Raw genomic sequence first — 23,354 nt, 5'->3', positions numbered from 1 at the left:
GACATGATACTATCAGTTTTACTATAACTCCCATCAGTTTTCAGTTTCAATTTGAGTAGTGTTTCTTTACCCCAAAACACATAGCATCAGTTTGGATTGTATATTGCGGTGAGACAGCCTGTTATACCACAAACAAAGGTCTATTCAAACTTAATTTACCAAACTTAATTTACAAAACACTTCTTCTTAGGTTACAGGTAAGAAGATACATACAAATCATATCTTTGTTCCCACACTAGTGGAGTTTTTATCAAGGTACCATGCTGTCACTGCAGATTAAATGTACTTATATGTATATCCTTGAAATACATGACCTTCAGCACAACTAAATATAAGACATTGCCAGCAAAATAGACTAACTGCATAGACTACCTTAAAGGTGCTATAGATAACATTTTTATGTAGACACATAAAAATAAAAAAAACTAACAGACTGGCATCGCCAGGCCAAATTCGCAAATGCAAATGTGCCTGGAAACTCTCAGTTCATTTTAGATTTCCAAGGGGTGTTAATAACTAGCGCAAACCAAAATGCCTCTGGACTTAATTGGGTAGACCTACAACCAATCAGAGCAATAAAATGTGGGTTAGTCATCGAATTATTGTATCAAGTGGTACAGTCATTGTATCATATTAGATAAATGGTTATGATTGGGCAGATCGGGTGGAAATCTGTCTGAACTGGAGCATTACCAGAGTGATCTGTGGACAGAAACAGAATGTGATCAGGATGGCAATGATTGGCTAACTTTAACAAGGCTTGTGTGCCAATAGTATTACGACTCCTGATCGCTCCTGACACAAAGATACTGTGTGGTACCAATATTGTAATATACTACTGGCTCATGAGCCTTGTTAGAGATGGGTGCCAAAGCTCAGAGAGAACCCCAAGATAACATTCATTTTGGACCCGGGGGGTATTTCTATTCTTTCTTTAAATATATATATATATATTACCTCTTTATATATATATATATATAGCATATCACAAGATCTGTCATTGAACCCCAAATTGCTCCCAATGAGCAGGCTAGCACCTTGCATGGCAGCTGCCATCATTGGTGTGGGTTAGTGTGTGAATGGGTGAATGAGAGGCCATTGTAAAGCGCTTTGCTTTATAAGTGCAGTCTATTTACCATTTACCATTTAAGCTTAGCAAGGTCACGTGATAAAAATAGGCAATGCACTAATAGAAGATGAACATGAATGCCACAAACAAAGATACATTCAAGGCCAGCAGACAAAAATAATATGGTCTCGAGCGCTGACAAAACTGAGAGGAAAATAGAAGACCATTATTGGCCTAAAAGCATGCAGTTAAGTAAAAACGCAGTCAGAAATTAAGGAATTAATGCAAATGTTTGTATGGGATGAAACGCCACTATAGCCTATACATTGTCTAAATAATGCGCTCTGAGGAGCAGGTAGAACCCGGTAGAACCTGACCATGGGAACCTGACCATGGGAACCTGATCCAACGCTGATGGCGACGCGACGCGAATTGTGTGCGTCTCCTTTAAGAACTAGCTGGGAGTGTACTTCACAATTTGACCTGGTTGAAAGGAGAACCATACGTATGTGGACTAAACTGGTCACCTGTCGGCACCGAGCAGCAACAAACACCGTGAAGTCGAGTCGATAAGAAACAACTTTTCTTTGTTCTACCGTTTGTTTTTTATTCCCAATAGCACGCGCATGGTAAACTGAGTTATGGACCGTTTAACGAAACGGTTTCTTTTTTCATGGCTGTTTGTGGCTTCATGTATCCAGGTGTCGAGTTTGCATTTTGCGCAGGCGAATTACATATGCACAGCTTACCTGAATGTTTCTTTTGTTGACCCTGACAACAACGAAACTGTATGGCGGCAAGAGGAAATTGGACTGTATGGACAAGATTCTGAGAAAGTTACTGTGTCAGGGGACGTGCTAGTGCCTGATCCGATTTACAGTTGCGAGGCTGATACAATTTATGATATACCAAATGAGTCTAAGGGGTGGATAGCGTTAATTCAACGCGGTCATGGATGTACTTTTTCCGAGAAGATCAATGTTGCGGCCAGTAAAGGGGCTGTTGCTGCCGTAATTTTCAACGATCTTGGTACAGATAGAGTCATCCAAATGTCGCACCCAGGTATGTAGCCTATTGAACTGAAAGTTTTGTAGGCATACGAGCCGTGCCGTCGGCCTGAATTCTGTACGATCCCACCTTCAATCTGCATGGGACTGAGGCTTTCGGTGGCTTTCCTGTTAACACTCAGTAGTCTGTTGGTCAGACAGACACCAAGCAAAAGATCACCTAAAAACAAGCAGTTTCTTGGTATTGTGATATAGTTAGTTGTAATATGCTCCACCTGCGATTAAACTAACTATAGGTAATATAATATCAACATTTCTTCCATGTAGGCCGCAGAAACATTGTAGATTGCCTCAACACAAGGAAGTGGTTGTCGGCACGATCAAGATTGTGTATGGATTATTATGTGTAGACCTACCCTTCGATCGATCGATTTGTGCTTTTTTGTGATTAGATCAGGCCCGATTTTCACACCAAAGAACCATTTGGATACTTTTCGATCTGGACTTGTAATTTCTGTGCCATGCGTGGTACCCTCATAAAAATAAAATGCACCCTCTCCCTCTTTTCTTGGTTACAGGAACAGGAGATATGGTTGCCATCATGGTCGGTCACGTCCGTGGCATGGAGATTGTTCAGCTAATTAAACAGGGTATCCCTGTCATGATGAGCATCGAGGTGGGCAAGCAGCATGGTCCCTGGATGAGCCACTACTCTGTCTTCTTTGTCTCCATATCCTTCTTCGTGGTCACAGCTGCCACTGTGGGCTACTTCATCTTCTACTCTGCCCGTCGCCTCAACAGTGTCCGGCTACATAACAGCAAAGAGGTAAAACAACACACTGGAATACAATTTGATTGGAAGAACTGCATTTTCAGAAGGAACTTTTGTGTTGTCAGACACGTGCAATAAACAGTAAGACACTTTACAGGTAAAATTGATAAGAGACCACTTACAATAATGTACAACAATAACATGTACATTTAAATAAAATCACATAATAGAAGTGGAAATACTGTGAATAAATTAAGGATTGTGGTCAAAGACTAAAAATATACCACAAGTTAGTGTGTAGCTGTCCCGTATGTAATATTTTTCATTTGAGGGGGTGTGATTTAATGTAGACGAAGGGGGTTGTTTTTGTTGTAGGCTGGCTTGTTATTCAAAACTTGTCTAACCAGTTCCACACACTCCTCTGTCCAAACTCCATCTACATATCCCTTTGGACACAAAGAGAAATTAATTGTGTTTGCCATTTATTATGAGCAAAATTTAGGCAAGACTCAAAATATGGTGCCACATTTACCTTTGTAAGTGGAACAATGTAGTTAGGTCATTTCCTTCCCATAATACAATACAACATCAGCCATGAGATCATATACACACAAACATAGGATACCTTTTGTGTGTGGGCTTCTATGAAGTGGCGACATTCAGAAACTGTGTCACTCTTCAGGTGTGTCTCCATTCCTGAGCCACAGTAGAGAGAGTTGGATGAAGCAACACCGAAACAAGTACTGGGGATTGCTTATCTTTACAGGAGTTACTTTACTATATTGCTCTATCGTATGTTAAGCTATTTGTTCGTCAAGCACAGGATCATTTGCTTTCAGTAAGTTGGAATTGGGGCCAATAGAGTTGTTGGGGCAGAGCTAGTGAATTCCTCCTGTGGCTGGCAACAGTCTTGACTTGTGATGGAATCTTTTTTTGGCTTCCACATGTCTGCTAAACAGGTTTCTGCTTCTTGTAAGCTTTTTCCAAGAGTTTAGATTGGATTCAAGAGTGTCACAAGTTGTCACACAGTGTTGAGTAAGCCTGTATCCTCACCATAAGGCTACAGCCATGGTGGAGCAATATTTGCTGTAGGCCGAAGAATCATGAGTTCCAATGAATGGAGCCTCTTTTTCTAAACCTTTGAACTGTATGCTGCATAACCAGCAGCGTACTTTGTCTTGGTCTGATCTCTCTGGATCTCTGGAATGTTATGCAAGTTGAAACTATTGTGGAGAGGGACATGGTTTCAAGTTCATTGTACGCTTCCCTTCTGTTTACTTCAACCGCATCAGGGGTAACATTGACAGTAGCAGTGATGTTAAAAGGGCTTATTTTGAATGTTCTGTGAACATATTTAGAATGCATAGCCTATGTTGCGTTTCTCATGAGGGCCCAGTTTCCGAGTGGCCAAGGCTTGCATCAGAGTCTGGACAGACAGACAGAGAGCAGACAGACACAGTGAAGTGTTTTTGAGTGGTTAGCTGAGCAGTAGTGAGAGCAGAGCTGGCTTCGCCCACTGTCGTAAGACCTTACGCTTGGGGCCACAGGGCACCATTGTTCAGTCTGTAATCATATGCAGAACCCATGCTCCCCCTTTGAAATACACTGACGGCAGCATGCTCCTGCAAATCTGAATCAACAGACTAACAACAGTATTCAGCCTGAAATCTGCCTCTTTTCAGGACTATTCAATGCCCTGTCCCTGGTTCAAGTCAACATCAAACACTGAGACATCAACTTTCTCTTTTCAGTACTTTGTCTAGTGAGTGTAGTCTTCAGAACTAGATTATGCCCTTAGTCACTTGTTTTAGAAAGGAGATTCACTTGTGAGTTCTGGAAAGTAGTAGTACACAGACCTTTCCTACGTTAAAACACCATTACTGTAAGTAATGGTATTTAAAAAGTGTCAGCTAAATGACTAATGTAATGTCATGTCTTTGACTGTCTTCTCTCTATAGCTCTCAGCAAAGCAAACATTATCATGATCTTCATTGAATCCCCAAAGAAAAATGCTTTATCCCTGCAATGCCTCATTGTGTTATTACTGTGTCATTAATCTCATTACATAACCTGTCTGCCTGTGTGCATATTATTTAGCACCGTTGCCACGGGGAGAGCTGCATGAGAAGTGCAATAAGGATAATTTACTGTGTGTGTGTGTGTGTGCGCCTGTCCTAAACACAATTTTATATCCCAAATTGCAATTTTTGTAGCTCTGGGCCACTTCTTCGTCCGTCGGATTATGCTGCGTACCAAAGCCCCTGATGTAAATCTTAATCTGCTGTTTTGATGTCTGATATAAGCTGATGTAACGTTTCCAGTATGCACTCCCAGCGGAAAGGCTTAATGATGCACAGTAGGACTGCAGTAATGAACACAGTCCCGGTTCAGCAAGGTCCCTGTGGGGAACTAATGTCACTAACATGACATCACTGGATATGGTTTCCTTCTCGTCACTATGATATACTGTATGTATGTGACAATATAAGATGCTGTGAAGGAAAAATGTAACAGGGCGTCATGTTTGCCCTCTCGTTATTATGTCTGTTGACTGCTGAACAGGTTTGAGGTGGACGTGCTGTGACGCTGACCAAGCAGTTTGGTGTGGTTATATCAACAACCTGCGTTTCATCTAATCTTTTGCCCTTTCACTCTCCAACAGAAACAGCTCAAGGCTGAAGCCAAGAAGGCCATCGGCCAACTCCAAGTCCGGACGCTGAAACAAGGAGATCAGGTTAATTGTTTTCACCATCCATTATCCCAGAGTATGTCAAGGTGTGTTGGGTGTGGATGAGTTTTCCATGTTGAGTCTTTGTCCCGGGGGCACACTGAAAAATACATCCCTGGTGAGAGAATCATTTGAAGAGCATAGGTTTGGTAATGGGGGATCCCTTTTTTGTCAAGGCTCAAATGCAAAAACGACCAGAGTCCAGAGCATAGTATGAAAATATGTCTTTCAAAATGGAGGCATGCAGCTCACAAGCTTGCATCTTGTGGGAAAGAGTTTTTGTTCCTCATAAAGATTGCATTACTAGGAGCAGGAAAATGTCACAAGTATGCTTTGTCTCAGCTATTTATTATTATTTGTTTTTATTTTTAGGAGACTGGGCCTGATGCTGATACCTGTGCAGTGTGCATTGACGCCTACAAACCTGGCGATGTGTTGTCCATTCTCACTTGCAAGTGTGTCCTATTCAGATTAACCATCATTATGTTCTTCCTCTATTTTTTTAGACTGTTGTAACACGTAGTTCTTTTTCTTTTTTCAGTCATTTGTTTCACAAAGCTTGTATTGAGCCCTGGCTTCTGGAGCACCGCACCTGTCCCATGTGTAAATGTGACATCCTAAAGGCCCTGGGAGTTGAGGTAGGTTGAGTGATGCATAATTTCTCCCTCTTTAACCGATTTCATTGGGGGAAGGGGGATTCATTTTTCCCTTACCAATCACTAGAGGCCAACACATCTGCCTGAAACTAACAGCATTTTAAGTGGAAATGAGAAAAATCTCCCATTTAAATAAATGCCTTCAAAGCAGAGTGCTGTACGGATTTCAAAGTAATTGGTCCTTTTAATCATCATTGCAATGTTCATTGAACAGCCATTGTTATTACTCCTCTTTGGGAGTAATAACAGCTTGACAACGCTTGACAATAGCAAACACGGCGTTAGTCTCGCCCTTGGCACTGATTGGCTAATCATTATGCTGTGTTCACACAGCATAATGATGTGCCCCACATTATGCTGTGGGGCACAAATTTTTCCTGCGGCGCGGCGAGTTTACATAGAAAGTCATGTAAACGTCATGTAAACGACATGTGACATTCGCATTCGGGGGACTAATGTTAAACACAACATTAGTCCCCCGCAGCGCTCATTGGACCAGTCATTTTTTACTTGGAGAAACCTCTGTTTCCAAGTAAAGAATCAAGACCAAGAATCAGTCAAATTCGGTGGAGTGGGCGGATTCGAAGGTCCGGACCCAAGCTAGGGGAATGGGGGGTAGTAATCCGTCACTCTGTCCCTCTGATCAGCACCCTGACATGGAAGAGTCCAATCATGAAACACCCACGCCTCCAGACTTCGTGTCCTACCCTGTTGTCCCTGAGGATGCCCGCAGCGAGACCGCTTCCTCAGGCTACGCCTCCGTCCAAGGAACTGAGGTGCATAGCAGCCCAGCGGAGGAGACCCACATATATAATGGTGAACCACACATCCTCCTACCTTCACATCTAGTCTGAGAAGGCCTACTTCATCCTCCTACCTTCACATCTAGTCTGAGAAGGCCTACTTCATTCTCCTACCTTACGGTCACATCTAGTCTGACAAGGTTTACTTCATCATTAACGGTATGATCGCTGCTTCACATCATCTTGAATGTGCAGGCTTTCACATGAAGGTGACAAAATATGTGCGAAAGCCACAGCGCTGTGCATCCCTGCTCAAGACATACTGTGTGAATTTTGTGAGTCATATTTGAAATGTGTCGAAATCTTGTGACTAGATGTTCCTGTCACTGATGCCGCCTACTTTGTTGATAGTGTCATCAGGTTAATTTAAAACCTGAGAACCAAGGTGTGCCTCTACGCAAGATCATAACTTGAGTTCATCTGAAATTCTTTGTCGTCTCTGTAAACAGACACCCATTTGTCTCTTGCTGTTCTTGAAGGAGTTGACGAACAGATAGGCTTTCTTTTCGCAGCTATTCAGGACCAACCTGATCCAAGTGCAATCCACATAGAGATCCAGCCTCATTACGACAACCTGGCCTTTGAGGGAGACTTGCAGAACCGATAAAATCCCAGGAGAAACATGCTCACCTGTTCACCAGAGCTTGAGTAATGGGACCCACCTACGCCACAATCAATTACTGTACATTCAAAGATGTTGCTAGTGGGTAATGTATGAAGCAAGTGAAAACAGCGCTGTGGGTTTGAGATTGTTCATACTGTAGGAAAAAAGAACTTGGTCAATGTATATCTTTGAAATCAATCCCTTCTCAGATGCACGACTACTGTTATGAAATGGCAACTGTTGTCCCATCTTTACATGCGGTTTCATACCACTTTAAATTCATTTTAATGGTTTATTTGATTTAGAATTTATTTACTGTCATCACTGCAGTCATAGATCACCTGATGAGTTACTGTTTTTAAATTGCTATGTACTAATATAACACACACTGCGTGTCTTGTAATTATGGATTTTACTTCATTTTGAAGCATAGGACATCATTGTCTCTGTGGACAGAGGACACCCAGGTTTTTTCATCCTCTGTCAGGAGCAAGTGTTTAAACGCATCCCACATTCCAACGTCTTGCTGTTTCAAATTGATAGTATGTTTCTCAATTCATCTACCCCCGCCCACAGCTCGGCAAATTTGTTTTCTAATCTGTTCACTAATTTTTAATATGTCAAGTTGATAATTAGGAGCGGGACATTCATTTTTGAAAGTCTGAGATTTTGACAGTATGGAAGTGAAAAAATGTCCTTTTGCCTCTGTACCTCATGAAATTGTGTTTGTCTAGTGCAAGACGATCCTAAATTACTTTTAATTAACGGAATAGTCTCAGCCAGGCTATGCATGCACTTTAAATGAATGAATTGAATTTATTGTGTCAGGACATCACTATTTTTAAACCGTTCAGCCTTTCCAGAGTAAAGATTTATAAAATATTTAGATAATAAGGGACAAAATGTATTCTTTATTTTTCTCTTTTTACAGATATGTGGGGTTTTTGGTGTATTAAATATAAGTTGACAATATTGTAAATAAATGTGTTTTATCAAAATATACTGTCTGCTTGGCTGCTTTGTTTTTTTGTTTTTGTTTTTTACAGCGGAGAGTTTCTGATTATCCTTTTGATAAATATTTATTAAACTATTGGCAGAGAGTGTTAGTCATGTCAGTTTGTGATCCCATGACCAACATCCTCATTTAAAGTGAAACGCTCAAATCTGGTAAACGGAAGGGAAGGGTGAACTCACTGGAGCCAGAATAAATGTACTGTGTAGGCCTACTTAGGGTAAATAATGACTGTGTACTTAACCTTTTAATATGTTAAATGTATTAAGCAGTGCATACGTTTTTTTTATCATTTAAAAATTATTAAATTTGGTTGTTTTTGATAGAAGCTCAAGTCAGTGTATTGATAGGCTACTCTGAAATTGTTAGAACATCAGTACTGCTTCTCAAACTATATTGATCCCTCCTTGCCATACTGGATCAGGTCAACAGTTGCTGTGACTATCTCCATATGAAACATCGATAGCGAAGGACTAAGGGAAGGCAAGTGCGCAGTGGAGAAGCTCATTATGTTTCCCACGCCCACTAATATCAAAGACTACAATCCCAGAATCCCTTGCAAGATTGATTTTGGCATCGTTTCTGTCGACGTGGGAAAGGGTCGCCACAAACAAATGTCCATGGGTGTTGGAAATGAAATGAACATCGTGTCATGTTTTGGACTCAGTAGATATATAGCCTACTAATTGAAATATGTGGCTTAAACCTGAAGAGATATTGCTGAAAAATGCATTCAAGTTATGGGTGACGGAAAAGGGCAATGATTATTTTGTACTACAGAGGAGGCGAGGATATGGAGAAGGTGGGGGAGGCTTGACAGGTATGTGTGTGTACAGTAGAGATGACTTTGCTTGCGAGTCTAGCAGGAAAGACAATAATATAGCCGACTTCGCCAAAACAGACTATGCATTTTGAACAGATCTTATCTTCGTGTTGCGGTCCGTCCTGAGACTGTCTCAAAGACGTGGGTGGGGTGCTGACAGTTTTAGTTGTGCTATATGTGTTGACAAACCAATCCAAACAGATGGCAAAATGGAAACATCACACTGCAACAGGTATCGTTATACAATGTAGGCCTAAAAGCTGAGTGCTGATTTTTACCTTAACGTCTGGTCCAATTTCCGCTATTTTTTGTGCACTCGTTGACAAAATTACCCAACAGCATAGTAGTGTATTCGAACCTCCATTATAGGGAAATAGTACCTGTTTTGATTCACATCCACATCACAAACAGAGGCACAGGCACACTGCTATAGATAGCCTAGAGATTAATGTCAGATTTGAGGATGAGGATGATGATAGTGTTATGAGGAGAGAGATGATGAGGTCACAAGTATGATAATGGACCAATCCAATCATCTGCAGTGGACAGTTGCCCTACAGTATGACAATGTGATCTTCACATTGATGTGATTACAGTAATTGCAACATGTTGTATCTTGAAACTAGTTTAGAATAAATAGACTTGCCCGCTTTTCTTAAGGCACTGAATCTTGTTTTGTAGAATTCTGCTTTCAAAACCTAACCAACTCTAACCCTATCCTTACCTGACCCTAATCATAGCCCTAACCATAACCCAAATATAATGAATTTATGGCTAAAATGCCTGAAATTATTACTTCCGATCGTTGTAAAAATGGTCACTACCATAAATCAAAGCACCTCTTGGTGATTACAAATAAGCACCTCTTGATGTTTACAAATACATACCTTGAATGAAATTATAATTGATAATATAATTACATGTAAATATAACAACATAAACAGTTGTATTGATACTTACATCAGAGATCTTACTTTGGGGGTCTAATAGTCCATCCAAACGTTAACATTGAATCACTTTATGATCGAACACCACCGAGCTGCAGCCTAATTGATGTTCATGGGTAGCTAGATGGAGTGGAACACAACGGTGGTCTCATCTGGTCTAATGATGGTGGACATTCACTGCTGTCTGTCATCCCATTCAACTGAAGCCCTCTCCAGTTCAAGGGCCTTTTTATCCTGAAGTATCTCCATTTCAATCTCTAAAAGTGTTTGGCATTCTCTTTCATTGATCGCTTATTTAATAAGAGTGACCCTTTACTGGAGATGGACATTGGCTGATTTCTGATTTCAAGCTTGTGCATTTGGTGATGTACGTGGAAAACAATCTCAGTCATATCTGTGTGACGGATATGGTCAGCTAGCGACCCTGCGTTATGCCGATGGTGTTGCTTGGAGCAGTATAGCTCTTTTACCTTGTTAATGATTAATGAAGGGCACTCCATGGATAGGTAATGCTACACGGCTAGTTTTAGCCAGGGCCAGATACATGCTCACATACATGGACAGCACAAATAGTATTTGCCATTCTCCAGTATGTGATAATGCCATTTGATTGAGTAAGGTCTGTCATACAGCATGGATTTGCCAAATTATATTGACATTGTTCATTCTTGAACATTTCATCAGGATTTTCATGTCTCATTCTGTCTGATATAGGCTGCGTATCGGTCCTGGGTCGAAATTAAATACATTTCAAGCACAATAGAACTAGGTCTGCTGCCTGTGACTCATTTGTTGCAATATGTGTAATATATTGGGCTTGTATTTCACCATTGTATGGATTTGTGTAACAGGCCTTCTTGTTGGAACGCTGGATACAGTGTTGGATTCCACATCCAAGGTCGCCCCCTTCCGCATTCTACACCAGACACCGGACTCCCAGGTCTACTGGTCCATAGCATGTGGCAAGTGTTTTTCCTTCAAATCCCGATTTACTAAATTACTTCAAATCCTAATTGGTCCAAGACTCTTTTAAGTTGACAGACATTTTCAGTACAGTTCCTCTTTCTTAGTCAGTAGGGTACTGTACTTGTTCCCCACGGTTTGTGACTGTGACTACTTTCCCCCCGATTAGCTGCCACCAAAGAGGAAATCTGCCGACACTGGGACTGGCTACAGCAGAACATCATGAGGACCCTGTCTGTGTTTGACTCCAGTGATGACATCACCAGCTTTGTACAGGGCAAGATCAGAGTACGGAATCCTCAATCAATTAACAGTAGCGACTCTCAGACTCTCACTGCAGGGCGAATGCCTCCTCCAGTCTGAATGTTTTATTCATCATGCACTACATGATAACATGCGCTCACTGTGAACACACTGGGTGTCTTTGTTGTTCGACTGCCCGTTATTTTCTTATGATGATGTGGAACAGTATTGTGAATTGAAGAACACAATTTAGCTAGCAGAAACATATTTGACTCCGCTTAAACTAGATCACATTTAGGTGCCCCAGTGGTCCACGCTATACCAGTATTATCTCCTCCTGTCAGGGCCTGATTGCTGAGGAGGGGAAGGCTTCCTTGGTGCAGGAAGACGACCCAGAAAAGTTCAGAGAGGCTCTCCTACGGTTTGAGAAGTGGTTTGATCTCCCTCAGAAAGAGAAGCTGGTGACGTACTACTCGTGTAGCTACTGGAGGGGCAGAGTGCCATGCCAGGGGTGGCTCTACCTCAGCACCAACTTCCTCTGTTTCTACTCCTACCTGCTGGGCGCCGAGGGTACGAGAGACCTCCCAGTCAGCTATTCATGACATGTTTATACAGTCACTAGAATGGTCATGTCTGTGGAACATAGCCCGACATGTTTACTACCATTTACTATAAACTAGCATTTACTGTGGTACACTAAAACAGAGAGAACCCTTTGTAACAGAGTGTATGCAAAGTGACATTACGCAGCCTTTTTAAGTGCTATTAGAATGTTAGAAAGTCACTTTAGGAAAGACAATCTGATGTTTTTAGTGAAGCTGGTCATCTCCTGGGATGAGATCTGGCGGCTGGAGAAGACGTCCAACGTTATCCTGACGGAGAGCATCCATGTGGTGGCACATGGGGATGATCACTACTTCTCCATGTTCCTGCACCTCAACGAGACATTCCTGATCATGGAGCAGCTGGCCGACTACTCCATCAAGCGCCTGTTCGATAAGGAGACATTTCAGGGAGATCTTGCCCTCTCTGACCCTCTACAAATCACCAAGAGGTACTGTCTGTCTCAGTTTCAGTTTAGTTTATTTGATTAAGAGGGACAACATACATTAATAAACACATAGTGTAAATGCACCCGATTTTAGCCAAAAGGCTAGTTTCCATCGGCAGTCCCCCTGCCAGGAATTAAAAGGCGTACCTGTCTGTTTCCTACTTCCACTCTTCCACAACAGTGTCTTGAACAATCAACTCTTATCAGCGTTCATATTCAGTAGATATCTCAGGGCATCAAAGTGAACAGAAACTATCCAGCTAGCTTCCTCTCGTGCTCTCAAAACCCCTCACCCAGTCGCACTGCTGTTTTCCAGAGGCCTGGAAACTCATGCCAGGAACGAGCAGTTCAGGGCCTTTTTCAGGCTGCCCAAAGAGGAGAATCTGCTTGAGGTGTACGAGAGCTTCCTGTGGGTACCCTTCAGCCACTTCAACACGCTGGGCAAGATCTGCCTCTCTGAGAGCTACCTGTGTTTTGCCAGCCAAGATGGCAGCCAGTGCCATGTCATCATTCCAATCCGAGAGGCAAGGCCCAGACTAATATTTGATATTTGATGATATCTGTAGACGTCGAGTGGTGTTTGTTTAAAAGTCTGTTCTCGCAGGTGGTTGGTGTGGAGAAGCCGGACCGGAGCAGCAGGGCTCTCACGGTGTGCGTGCGCGGTAAGAGGGCGCTCCGTTTCTCCGAGGTCCGGGACTACGAGCGGCTCGCCGTCGCTGTCCGCAGGAGGTGCGGCATGACGGCCAGCCCTCAGCACTCTGCGTCGACTGAGGTGACCGCCTGCTTAGAGCCCCCCCCCCGACCTTACCCTCGCCAGGCTCAAAGGCACAACGTCCGCTTCCGGTACGCAGCGTCTCCATGTTTCTCTCTAGTCATAAAGTAAGGGTGTTTTCTGCCACAGGCCATACGAGGGGAGTGCCAGTCGCTCATCAATCACTTTGAGGACAACCCAGAGGAGGTGACTCTGATGGTGGGACAGAAGGACAGCAGCAAGGCTGTCAGCACTGAGGCGCTCATGACCGTGTTCCACCCTCAGGATGCCGAAAACCTGGACCCCAAAATGGTAGGGGGGAATGTCGACTCTTTTCCTACGGATTTATACCTTCTGGTTTAGTATGACAGGAGACCATGTTTAAGCACAGCACTACAGTAGTGACGCATCAGCCCGGATAGATAGCTCATTGCTGATAGCGACGTGATAGCGTATAATTGGTCATATTGATATGATGGCCCATTGCTAATGGCCACGTGTTGCCTCTGCCTGACAGCTGAAGGAGAAGATGAAAGAGCAGTCGTGGAATATCCACTTCTCGGAGTACGGACGTGGCACCAGCATGTTCTGCACCAAGAAGACGCGCGACCTGATTGTGCGAGGTGTCCCTGAGGCCCTAAGAGGAGAGCTGTGGATGCTCTTCTCAGGTGCTCCTTTATATGCGTCTCTCCAACATCTTCTATTTGCGTGGTGTTTAAGGGTGTGTGTCCACCGGCAAGCTGTATGTAGCTGTTATATATGACATTATGGGGTACTGTTAAAAGCATGCGCGGGAGGGTATATGGGCAGAAGAAGCTGGGACTGTAAGATTGTATGAAGCATGTTCATGTGTTTAATAAAATACACAAAGCATAGGTCACTCTCTTGAGGTTATTAACCCCGTATCAAACTGTAGGAACACGACCGAGCCTTCATTATGTGGATAGTGTGTTATAGGGTGACTGTGTGGAGTGTGCTGTTCTGTCCTGGCAGGCGCAGTGAATGACATGGCCACCCACCCAGGCTACTACACAGAGCTGGTTGAGCAGTCGCTCGGAACGAGCAACCTCGCCACCGACGAGATCGAGAGAGACCTACACCGTTCCCTGCCGGAACACCCGGCCTTCCAGAGTGACACGGGCATCTCTGCCCTGCGACGAGTCCTCACCGCCTACGCCTACAGGAACCCCAAGATCGGCTACTGCCAGGTAAACAGGCTGGAGAGCGTCTGGATGTTGTCCCTTCACTCTATAGAACCGTTTTGCAGTTTGGTACGGTTAAATGAAACCCTTTTCAACTCTGAAAGAACACACCAAAAAGCAATTTACGGAGCTGAAAAGGGTTTTATTTGGAACAGTAAGATTCTTTGTGTCACATCACTCACTACCTTCAAACAGCCACTTCAACAGATCATAGTAGTTGACTGTTGCTCCTGTTGATTTACCCCCGCGCACACACACACATGCACATTCACTCACAAGCAGACACACACACACACAACCCCCCCCCCCCCCCCCCCCCTCATTTCACACACAGCGATTTGTTTTTATTTATTTATCTTCGCTGTCTTTGCTGTTCTCATGTGTTGTTCTGTGTTGACCTTGCGTATTTCTGTATGTTTGTATGTATTTATTCTTGCCGGGGGCCTCTTAGCCAGCTCATCATTTTAAATGAGAATGGTTCAATTTAGCACCTCTTTATATTAGACCATACCTAAGACCAGGCTGACCTCTGCCCTCCCTCTCTCCTGTGAAGGCCATGAACATCCTAACGTCGGTCCTGCTACTCTACGCTAAAGAGGAGGAGGCCTTCTGGCTGCTGGTGGCCGTCTGTGAGAGGATGCTGCCAGACTACTTCAACCGCAGAATCATTGGTGAGGGAAGCAGCTTGATTTTGTTAAGCTGCCTATCAATGCACCTTTTAGTAAACGTGTATGTCATTCATACAATCATCATTATTATTGCTTAATTTGCACCTTCCCTCAAAAGGATCAAGTTCGTACTTTGTGTTCTGCTGCCATTAGTAGCCTACCACTGATGACCTTTTGGTGGAGAGGCCTTTTGATCACAGAGAACAATAGATAGCATTCAAGCTCCTGTAAGTGGAGCTCTCAAAGAACAATAGGTAATACTGGAGCTCCTGTAAGCAGAGCCGTTTCGCAGAGTGAAGGTTGATTTTGAGACTGAGTTAGAGACTAAATTTAGTGAAATTCTACACAGCTAACGGCTAATGGTTGAGTTTAGTTGTAAGGCAGAAAAAAGGAGAAAACGCACACGTGGAAAGATAGGAGAGGTGCTGGAGACGGGAAACAAAACTGATAAGAAAGAAAGACACCGCACACTCTGGTCTAGATGCAAAAAAAAAAGATTTAAAAGGACAACATGCTTGTAACAAGAGGCTGACTTGTGAGGTGAGAGGGGACTATGAGAAGTGACTTACAAGCCGTGTTTCCATCAACGTATTTTCATGCGCATTTGAACTATTGCATCAGAAAAGGTTGACAGAAAAGGCCAAATTCGCGTGGAAATTACACGCTTGAGATGGTTTTTGCCTTTTTCGAGTTATGGAAAACACTTTTGCCAAATATGTTCTGACGTAGCATTTAACATTTAACATTCACATGACTGATCAGCTGTTTCTGCAGTCGTCATCTTCCCGGCGCATTGGAATCAATGCATTTCCTTGTGTTTGTCTCTGGACAGCATGAAACATGGTCGATACGAGCTGAAAGAACAATTACAACTTTCCCAGTGGAAACAAATCCCTGAAGACCGCTCTCCATTTTTCTCAGATGGCCAAAACAACTGTGGTTTTGTTTAGCAACCTCTACTACTTCTGCTGTTTATTACAGCTGTGTGTAACATAGTCTATACCACCAACTTCTGATAAAACTACGCTTTGCGTAGCCTAGTTTATTCGCTCCAAACCAGTTGATGGAAACGCAACTAATTCCGATTTTCATTTCAACTAATTTCAAGTTTTCATTTCAAAAGTTCACTTAAAATTCACTTGACAATTAGATGGAAGCATGGCCACTAGGTGAGGGGTTTGACTGTGAGAGGGGTCTGACTGTGAGAGGGGTCTGTGTTTCCTCAGGTGCCCTGGTGGACCAGGCGGTTTTCGAGGAGCTGATCCGAGAGCAGCTGTCCCAGCTGACTGAGCACATGACGGACCTCACCTTCTTCTCCTCTGTCTCCCTCTCCTGGTTCCTCACGCTGTTCATCAGCGTCCTGCCGATCGAGAGCGCCGTCAACGTGGTCGACTGCTTCTTCTACGACGGCATCAAAGCCATCCTGCAGCTGGGCCTGGCTGTGCTCAACTACAACATGGAGGCTCTGATCTGCTGCCACGACGACGCAGAGGCTGTCACCATTCTCAATAGGTCAGTGTCAAAATTCTGTTTTAAGGCCGTTTCAGACGGGGAGCGATATTCCGCCTGCGTTCTCGCTTGGATCAGCAGGGGACGCACGCGTCCTGCGCGCAGCGGGGAAAGCTGACTACAATTCAGCTCTTGTCGTGGGCGGGCGTGTGCACGAAACGAGCACACGCGCGACAATTTCATGGGGTCGCGCCCGCTTGCCGCTCCGCCCCAGATTGTCCGTGGCTCCCAATTTGTCCGCCCGCCTCTCTCATTGAAAATGACTTACAATGCGCGGATATCGCTCCTCGTCTGAAACGGCCTTTAGACTTTGAGAATGTTCATAAAAACAAAAAAGTCATTTGGGGACATCAAGACTATCCCTCTTACTTAGTAGATTTTCCGGTGTTCCCCGGTAGGTTTTTTGACAGTGTGACAAACAAGGACAGTCCCCTCCCTCCTACAGTGCAACAGGCATCCCTGGGAAACAACAACCAAGCCTCCGACTCCAAGGTGGACATTAGTGACCTCATCAGAGAGTCCTACGAGGTACTCCACTTCCCAGCTGCCGCCGAATGACAGCCATCATCTTTTTTGCGAATTGAAAGGTATGCTGCAGATCTACTGTAACCCACCTCTTCTCTTTCAGAAATACGGAGATATTCGATCGGAGGAAGTAGAGAGCATGCGGAAAAGAAACAAACTCTTTGTCATCCAAACCTTAGAGGACACGACCAAGCAAAACGTTGTGAGTGGAAGCATTAGGTGAATGAATTAGGTCTTTGTTTACGAAAGTATGATTATTTTGTTCAAGGATTCATTGAGACAGTTTTATTCCAGCTACGGGTAGTATCACAGGAGGTCAAGTTCAGCGGTTCCCAGCTTGACAATCTTTATGCATTGTTCAAGGTGAGCAATCACTGCTGCCTACTTTTTAAACTATTATAAGACTATATTCTATAGTTTCAGCGTTCAAACACTGCAGAACTTGAAATCAGAATGGGTTAAAAATAGTCCCTACTTAATTCTCCTGTGGGTCAAATTTTTTACAGAGGCAACATTTCCTCAGCTGCTACTGGACAATGAACAGTCCGGCGCTGCTACACCACGACCCCAGCCTAGCCTATCTGGACCAGTACCAGCTGGCCTTCCAGCAGTTCACGTCGCTCTTCTCTCTCCTGGAGCCCTGGTGCCTCTGTGTGGGCCAGGGCGCCCTCTCGCTCTGGGCCTTCCGCCTCATAGACGAGAACCAGGACGGCCTTGTCAACTTCAGAGAGTTCTGCTGCGCGCTGGGTGAGGTCACATGACTCACATTGGGACGCATCCCGCCAGGGTGCAGCACTCCACCCCTATCTGCGGAAATTGTGCCACATCTCGTCTAGCGTTGACCTTGTATGACCTCTCTGTTTTGTCCCCCCCCCCCCTCCCTCCCCCCACAGACATCTTGTATAACGGCTCTTTCACGAATAAACTGAAATTTCTGTTCAAGCTTCATATTCCACCAGGTGAGAGTGAAGGACATACATTACCTTGTGTCAATCGCTTCTCTGGCGGTTGCCAGTTGTAATGTTACTTTGTAATCGCTGCATGTGTATTTTCTTGATATATAAACTCATTCCCCTGTTTTTTCACATAAGCTTTAATACTGACTACACTTTTCTAATATTGGGCTTCATACTGTTGGTTGGTCTCCTCTCCTCCCTCTACTAATGGGCTCTCACCTTTGTTTGCTGCTCTTGAACACCTATTCAAATGCTGTATGTACTTACAGAGGTTATCTTCTAGCTTTCACAGGCGGTTCTTTCCACTTAAAGGGCCAACAGCTTCCCCACTCTATTCCAATGACTGAAGATCTGTCCCACTTCAATAGACTATCTGGTCAGCTTGCACTGCTTGTCTCTTTCTCTCTTCTCTTTCACAGTCTCACTCATTGGTTTAACACTCTCACTGCTCCTCTGTGTGCCTTTAACAATGCCTTACAGTTTTTCCCCTCTGTTTGCAACTATATTCTTATCTGCGGCAGCTTAGAGATGCATGTGCTTTTACATACTGTTGGACATTTGGATTAGACATACTGTAATTCTTCTGTTATGATGTCCTCCATTGTAAGTGAAGGTATGTCCTTCTTGTATTACAGTGTCAGATCTTCCAGAGGATGGCGTGATTAGAAAAAGCCCAGAAAGAGGTAAAGCGTTTGCATTCCCCTTCTGTTTCGTTGACTGCCACTGCTGCTTATTCAATTAACCGTTGTACACTCAATCTGTGTGTGTGTGTGTGTATGTGTGTGCGTGCGCTTGTGTGTGGTTTTTGTTTGACTCCCACAGGCAGAGGAAAAGTAGATCTGCAGGCTTATCTGAAGCAGTGGCAGGATGAGATACTGAAGAAGGAGGAGAGCATCAAGGATCTGCCCAGAATTAATCAGGTGACTGCAGGGTTTAAGCTTTTTAGGATACCCACTGACACCAAAGTGATGGCTAGTCTGAACCCAAACAATGCACAGGGTTGTGGTAGTAACCTTCATGCAACAAAAAGAGCTGATTGGTCCTGTTCAATAAGTACCTATTTTAATACCTGACCCTACACAATTTCCCTAATCATTTTCTGCCTGTCAAAAATCCAGAAACAAACTAACAACATTCTTAACTGATAACTGTTGTCAGGCCCAGTTCATCCAATTCTCCAAGACTCTGTACAACCTGTTCCATGGTGACCCTGAGGAAGAGTCCCTCTACCGTGCCGTGACCAGAGTTACTAGTCTCCTCTTGAGGATGGAGGAGATTGGACGCCGGCTGCAGGCGCCATGCAGCCCCCCGGCGATCACCAGCCCCACCCAGGCAGCTTCAGAGGGGGAGGAGGCCACTCCCAGCCCGGAGAGCTCAGGGACCCCCGGAACGCCCATCAGCCCGGCGGCCGAGGCCAACCCTGAGAAGGTGGAGTGGTCTTTCTCTTTCGAGCAGGTCCTGGCATCCCTCATGAATGAGCCGGTCATCGTGCGCTTCTTTGAGAAGCCGGTAGACATTCAGGCCCGGCTGGACAACGGTAAGACTGTCCAGGTGAAGGCCAAGGCAAACAAGTGAAGGATGACATCACGGGTCCGACCCATTATATAGTCATCATGAACACTCCTCACCTCTTTTCTTCACCTGGTCAGGTAGAGGGAACGGGTTGAAATTCAGTCCCGTTTACTATAACCCACACCATAGATTTTTCAGAGAAGGCATTCAATCCCTGTGAAGTCTGTAAATCCATTGTGTGGTTTGTCCTGACTTAGACTTGTCATTTGCACACCAGCGGCACTGATCGAGCTTCTTTGCGTCCATAGATATTTTCCAGAAACACCAGCCTTTCAAAATTTGGACCGGCACAGAATCTGTAGAGAATAACATAGTACTCCAGTGGAGTCTGCTGAAGCCATACAATGAATGCTGGTCACTGCTTCAAACCAGAGTAGGAGTTGATTGAGAAAATTGTATATTAAGAGCTTGCCTGTAAATTTGAGATGAAATCTACATAGGATATGAAAGATTTGCTATTTTTGTCATTTAAGGCAACTTTATTTGTTCTCTGCTGTTTACTTTACAATGAAGGGATACTTTACAATAACCAGTTTATCATTAGTTATCATTTGTGGAGGGGTTCCTGAATGTAACCGTAATGGGACTACTAGATATTAACCCGAAGTGAGTAATTTAATGGTTATTTCTACATTTATTTCACTTTATTTTACCCCCCCAACCCTCTCTTTTTTGAATTTTTGAATGCAATGGCCTTGTTGGAGAATTATTCGTTAAATATCAAAAGCCTTTTTGTCATTGCCAAGTAAAAACCCTTTCAGATCAGGAAAAATTTAGAACAAATTTGAAATAAGGTCTCTTGGGGCACTACTTGTTAAAGATGGATATTGTAGTGTAATATTTAGATTGTATAGATTGTATTGAAAGTATTGTTAAATTCAAAGGATATGCTTATTGATATAATTAGATTAAAAAAATGGAGAACAAGACTATTGGATTGGCTATTTATGATCATGTTTTCCTATGTTTGATATTGTACATTCAGAGTTCAAGAGATTACTAGATATTTATCATGGGAGTCATGATAATTGTCATTAAATCATGTAAAATACATATAGGACAGGCTAAATCTGATTACTGGTATTTTGAGGCTGCAGGTAAAATAATTGGATGGGGTGTAACATCCTGTTCTACATTCCTTTGACCTTTTTTTGCCTTTTGAAATGCAAGCATTAAATGGTGCATGGACAAGTCATGGAAACTTATTCCAATACAATGGATAGTTGGTTCCTAATGTCACTGATTTCTTCGTTTGATGTGCTGGTCTGTAAAACTGAGAATTTTGTCTGTGTTTTTTTGATTGACAACATGCTTCAAAGCCATTTATGTTGTGTGGATATTTCTATTTTACATGCACAGTGATAAATGTTTATTTTCAAATTTTGTGTGTCTGGCAAGAGATGTGGTACTGTATGAACAATTTCCTATGGTGTTTTTACTGTGTTTGAGCGTGCTTGCTTAGTGCCATCTGTGTAAATTGAAACAGTGCAGTTCATACTGTACACAGTAGTCTAGTGAATAAACTCATCCTACATCATTTATGTAAAACCTTCAAAATATATTGCTATAATAGCTGCTAAGACTAATATAAATAGTTGTCACTATAGCATAATTAACACCCTAGCACAGTATCATGAAGAACTATTGATAGGTGTTCTGTTCGGTCTGTCAAAGAATGAATAATTGTGAAGCTAATGAATATGATGACACGTTTCTTTTGAAAGTTAAATTGAAATGTTTTCCTTAGAGCAGGAATTTCAGCAGTCAGATTTGAACTGGAATTCTTGGTCCTACCCCTGTCATGGTTGTTAATGTGGCTGGCTTACATTAAAATTACACAGAACAGGGCATCATCATAGCTAATCAAAGATAGTATCAAAGTTAAAGACACTTGATTTGAAATATACCCCAATGTTCAGTTTCCCACTCACGATGGGACTGCACTTCCAAAATAGCCTATATCACAGTATATGCACTAGGGGAGCCAGATGCAATGGTTACAGTATCATATTATGACTATGATTAGTGGAATAATACATTTTGAGGTAATTAATTTACTTTAATGGGACTAGCACAAATAGGCCTATGTTTCCATCAATAGATATATGACCATTGCATTGGCCGTAAAGAATGTTTAAGGATTCAATGTTTATTTGTCATGTGTACAAGATGCCATTTACGATGACTACTCGATACAGTAAATCTACAGATTTGACTGGTGACCGAGTCAATATGTGTACATGTTTCATTATTTTAATTTCGGGGGTCTGGTTCAGAACGTTATTGATATGCTTGTGCCTACTACAAGTGAAACTTTATATAATGTAAAGTTTCCTCAGAATATCAAAATAAATAAAAATTGCTTTCATAGAAACATGTTTGTTGAATACATTTGTTTGTTTGTTTCATGGTGAATTAATCACCTCCATGGAATTAATAGATAAAACAAAACACTATTTTCCTCAGATCAACCTATCATGTTCTGAAGACAACCAAACATACAAGTTGGGGAACTCGCGAGACACTTGCAAAAACATTGCAGCTGCAGATGTAGCCTGTTAGCTAACGAGTAGCTACTAGTTAGCAAGGAAGGTGCAAGGGAAGCTAGGGATACATGAAACATCTCTCTGCAAACTCTCTTACTTGCAGGTAAACTCGCCACGCTTTAAGTTGCAATGTTTAAATCATAGGTAATTGACATTGGATACAGCGACCTAGCTAGCTATATAATTTTAGAATTCGTTTTTGCAAGACATAAATTCCCCAAGCTAGCAAGCTAATCGACTGCCTAGATTCGCTAGTTGGCTAGCTAGCTTGCTAACTAGCTACATGTAATGTTTTGTCTCGTGTGTGTGGCTTTTCACTGTAAGCATTCTTTGTTTGAATTGTGACCCTAGTATTTTATATCATCATCATATAGTTTAATTATGGCAAAGGGTTCCAATACCGTCCCTCGAGGTGGGGGGCTCTAGCTAATGCAGGCTCTAGCTAATAGCGTCCACGCTACGGGACAACACGGATTTATTCCCTTTTATCCTCGATGATTTTAACAGCTGAGAAAAAGTAAATGACTCTCCGATGATTATATGTCATAGACCGTCTTTAATGCACAATTTCAGCTTTATATATGTATATTTTGGCGTAGAAACACGGCCTCAAACCATCATCGTGAGTTTTGTAAAGCGTCAAACAAGCCTGAAATTCTTGCCAGGCGATGAGAAGGATGCGAACGCGGGGCTAACGTTAGCTTAGCACAAGTCCTCTCCAGCAGGTAGCTGACACTCCCCCATTGTGGACCAGTTCAATTCACCCGGGGGATTTCACAACGAAGGGAATATACAAAAGTGGAGACGGGGATTGCTAACCTGATGCGCCAGCTCCATGAAGTCAAATTGATGCCAGAAACTATTCCAGCGCTTTTGTTAAAATTAGAAACACAGTTTTAACAGACCCGAATTTAAAACCGGAGTCGTGCATTACATGGGCTAGTTTT

General features: G+C 43.0%; 2 protein-coding genes across 3 annotated transcripts; both read left to right on the top strand.

The window, feature by feature from the left end:
* Positions 1-1,594: 1,594 nt before the first annotated feature.
* Positions 1,595-8,616, top strand: rnf128a (ring finger protein 128a). Its single transcript, XM_084449995.1, has 7 exons — positions 1,595-2,131; positions 2,655-2,902; positions 5,511-5,582; positions 5,949-6,031; positions 6,118-6,214; positions 6,880-7,048; positions 7,548-8,616. Exons 1-7 carry the CDS (start codon positions 1,711-1,713, stop codon positions 7,640-7,642), a joined length of 1,185 nt encoding a protein of 394 aa, XP_084306121.1. The 5' UTR covers positions 1,595-1,710; the 3' UTR covers positions 7,643-8,616.
* A 668-nt stretch (positions 8,617-9,284) lies between these two features.
* On the top strand, positions 9,285-22,190 carry tbc1d8b (TBC1 domain family member 8B). 2 transcript variants are annotated; one of them, XM_084450548.1, is made up of 20 exons: positions 9,285-9,471; positions 11,273-11,383; positions 11,554-11,672; positions 11,972-12,197; positions 12,441-12,681; positions 12,995-13,202; positions 13,283-13,450; positions 13,580-13,741; positions 13,947-14,097; positions 14,423-14,637; positions 15,185-15,302; positions 16,526-16,811; positions 17,219-17,336; positions 17,437-17,535; positions 17,628-17,696; positions 17,840-18,080; positions 18,227-18,292; positions 18,925-18,972; positions 19,112-19,209; positions 19,448-22,190. In XM_084450548.1, the coding sequence occupies exons 1-20, from the start codon at positions 9,345-9,347 to the stop codon at positions 19,862-19,864; spliced, it is 3,288 nt and encodes a 1,095-aa protein (XP_084306674.1). In that variant the 5' UTR covers positions 9,285-9,344; the 3' UTR covers positions 19,865-22,190. The 2 variants fall into 2 exon arrangements, with proteins under 2 accessions (XP_084306674.1, XP_084306673.1); XM_084450547.1 differs by having other exon boundaries at positions 17,207-17,336.
* Positions 22,191-23,354: the final 1,164 nt, after the last annotated feature.

Source organism: Borostomias antarcticus (assembly GCF_949987555.1).
Source record: "Borostomias antarcticus genome assembly, chromosome: 15".
Classification (NCBI taxonomy): domain Eukaryota; kingdom Metazoa; phylum Chordata; class Actinopteri; order Stomiiformes; family Stomiidae; genus Borostomias; species Borostomias antarcticus.
Note: the sequence above shows the minus strand (reverse complement) of the source record. Positions and strands in the feature narration are given on the sequence as shown.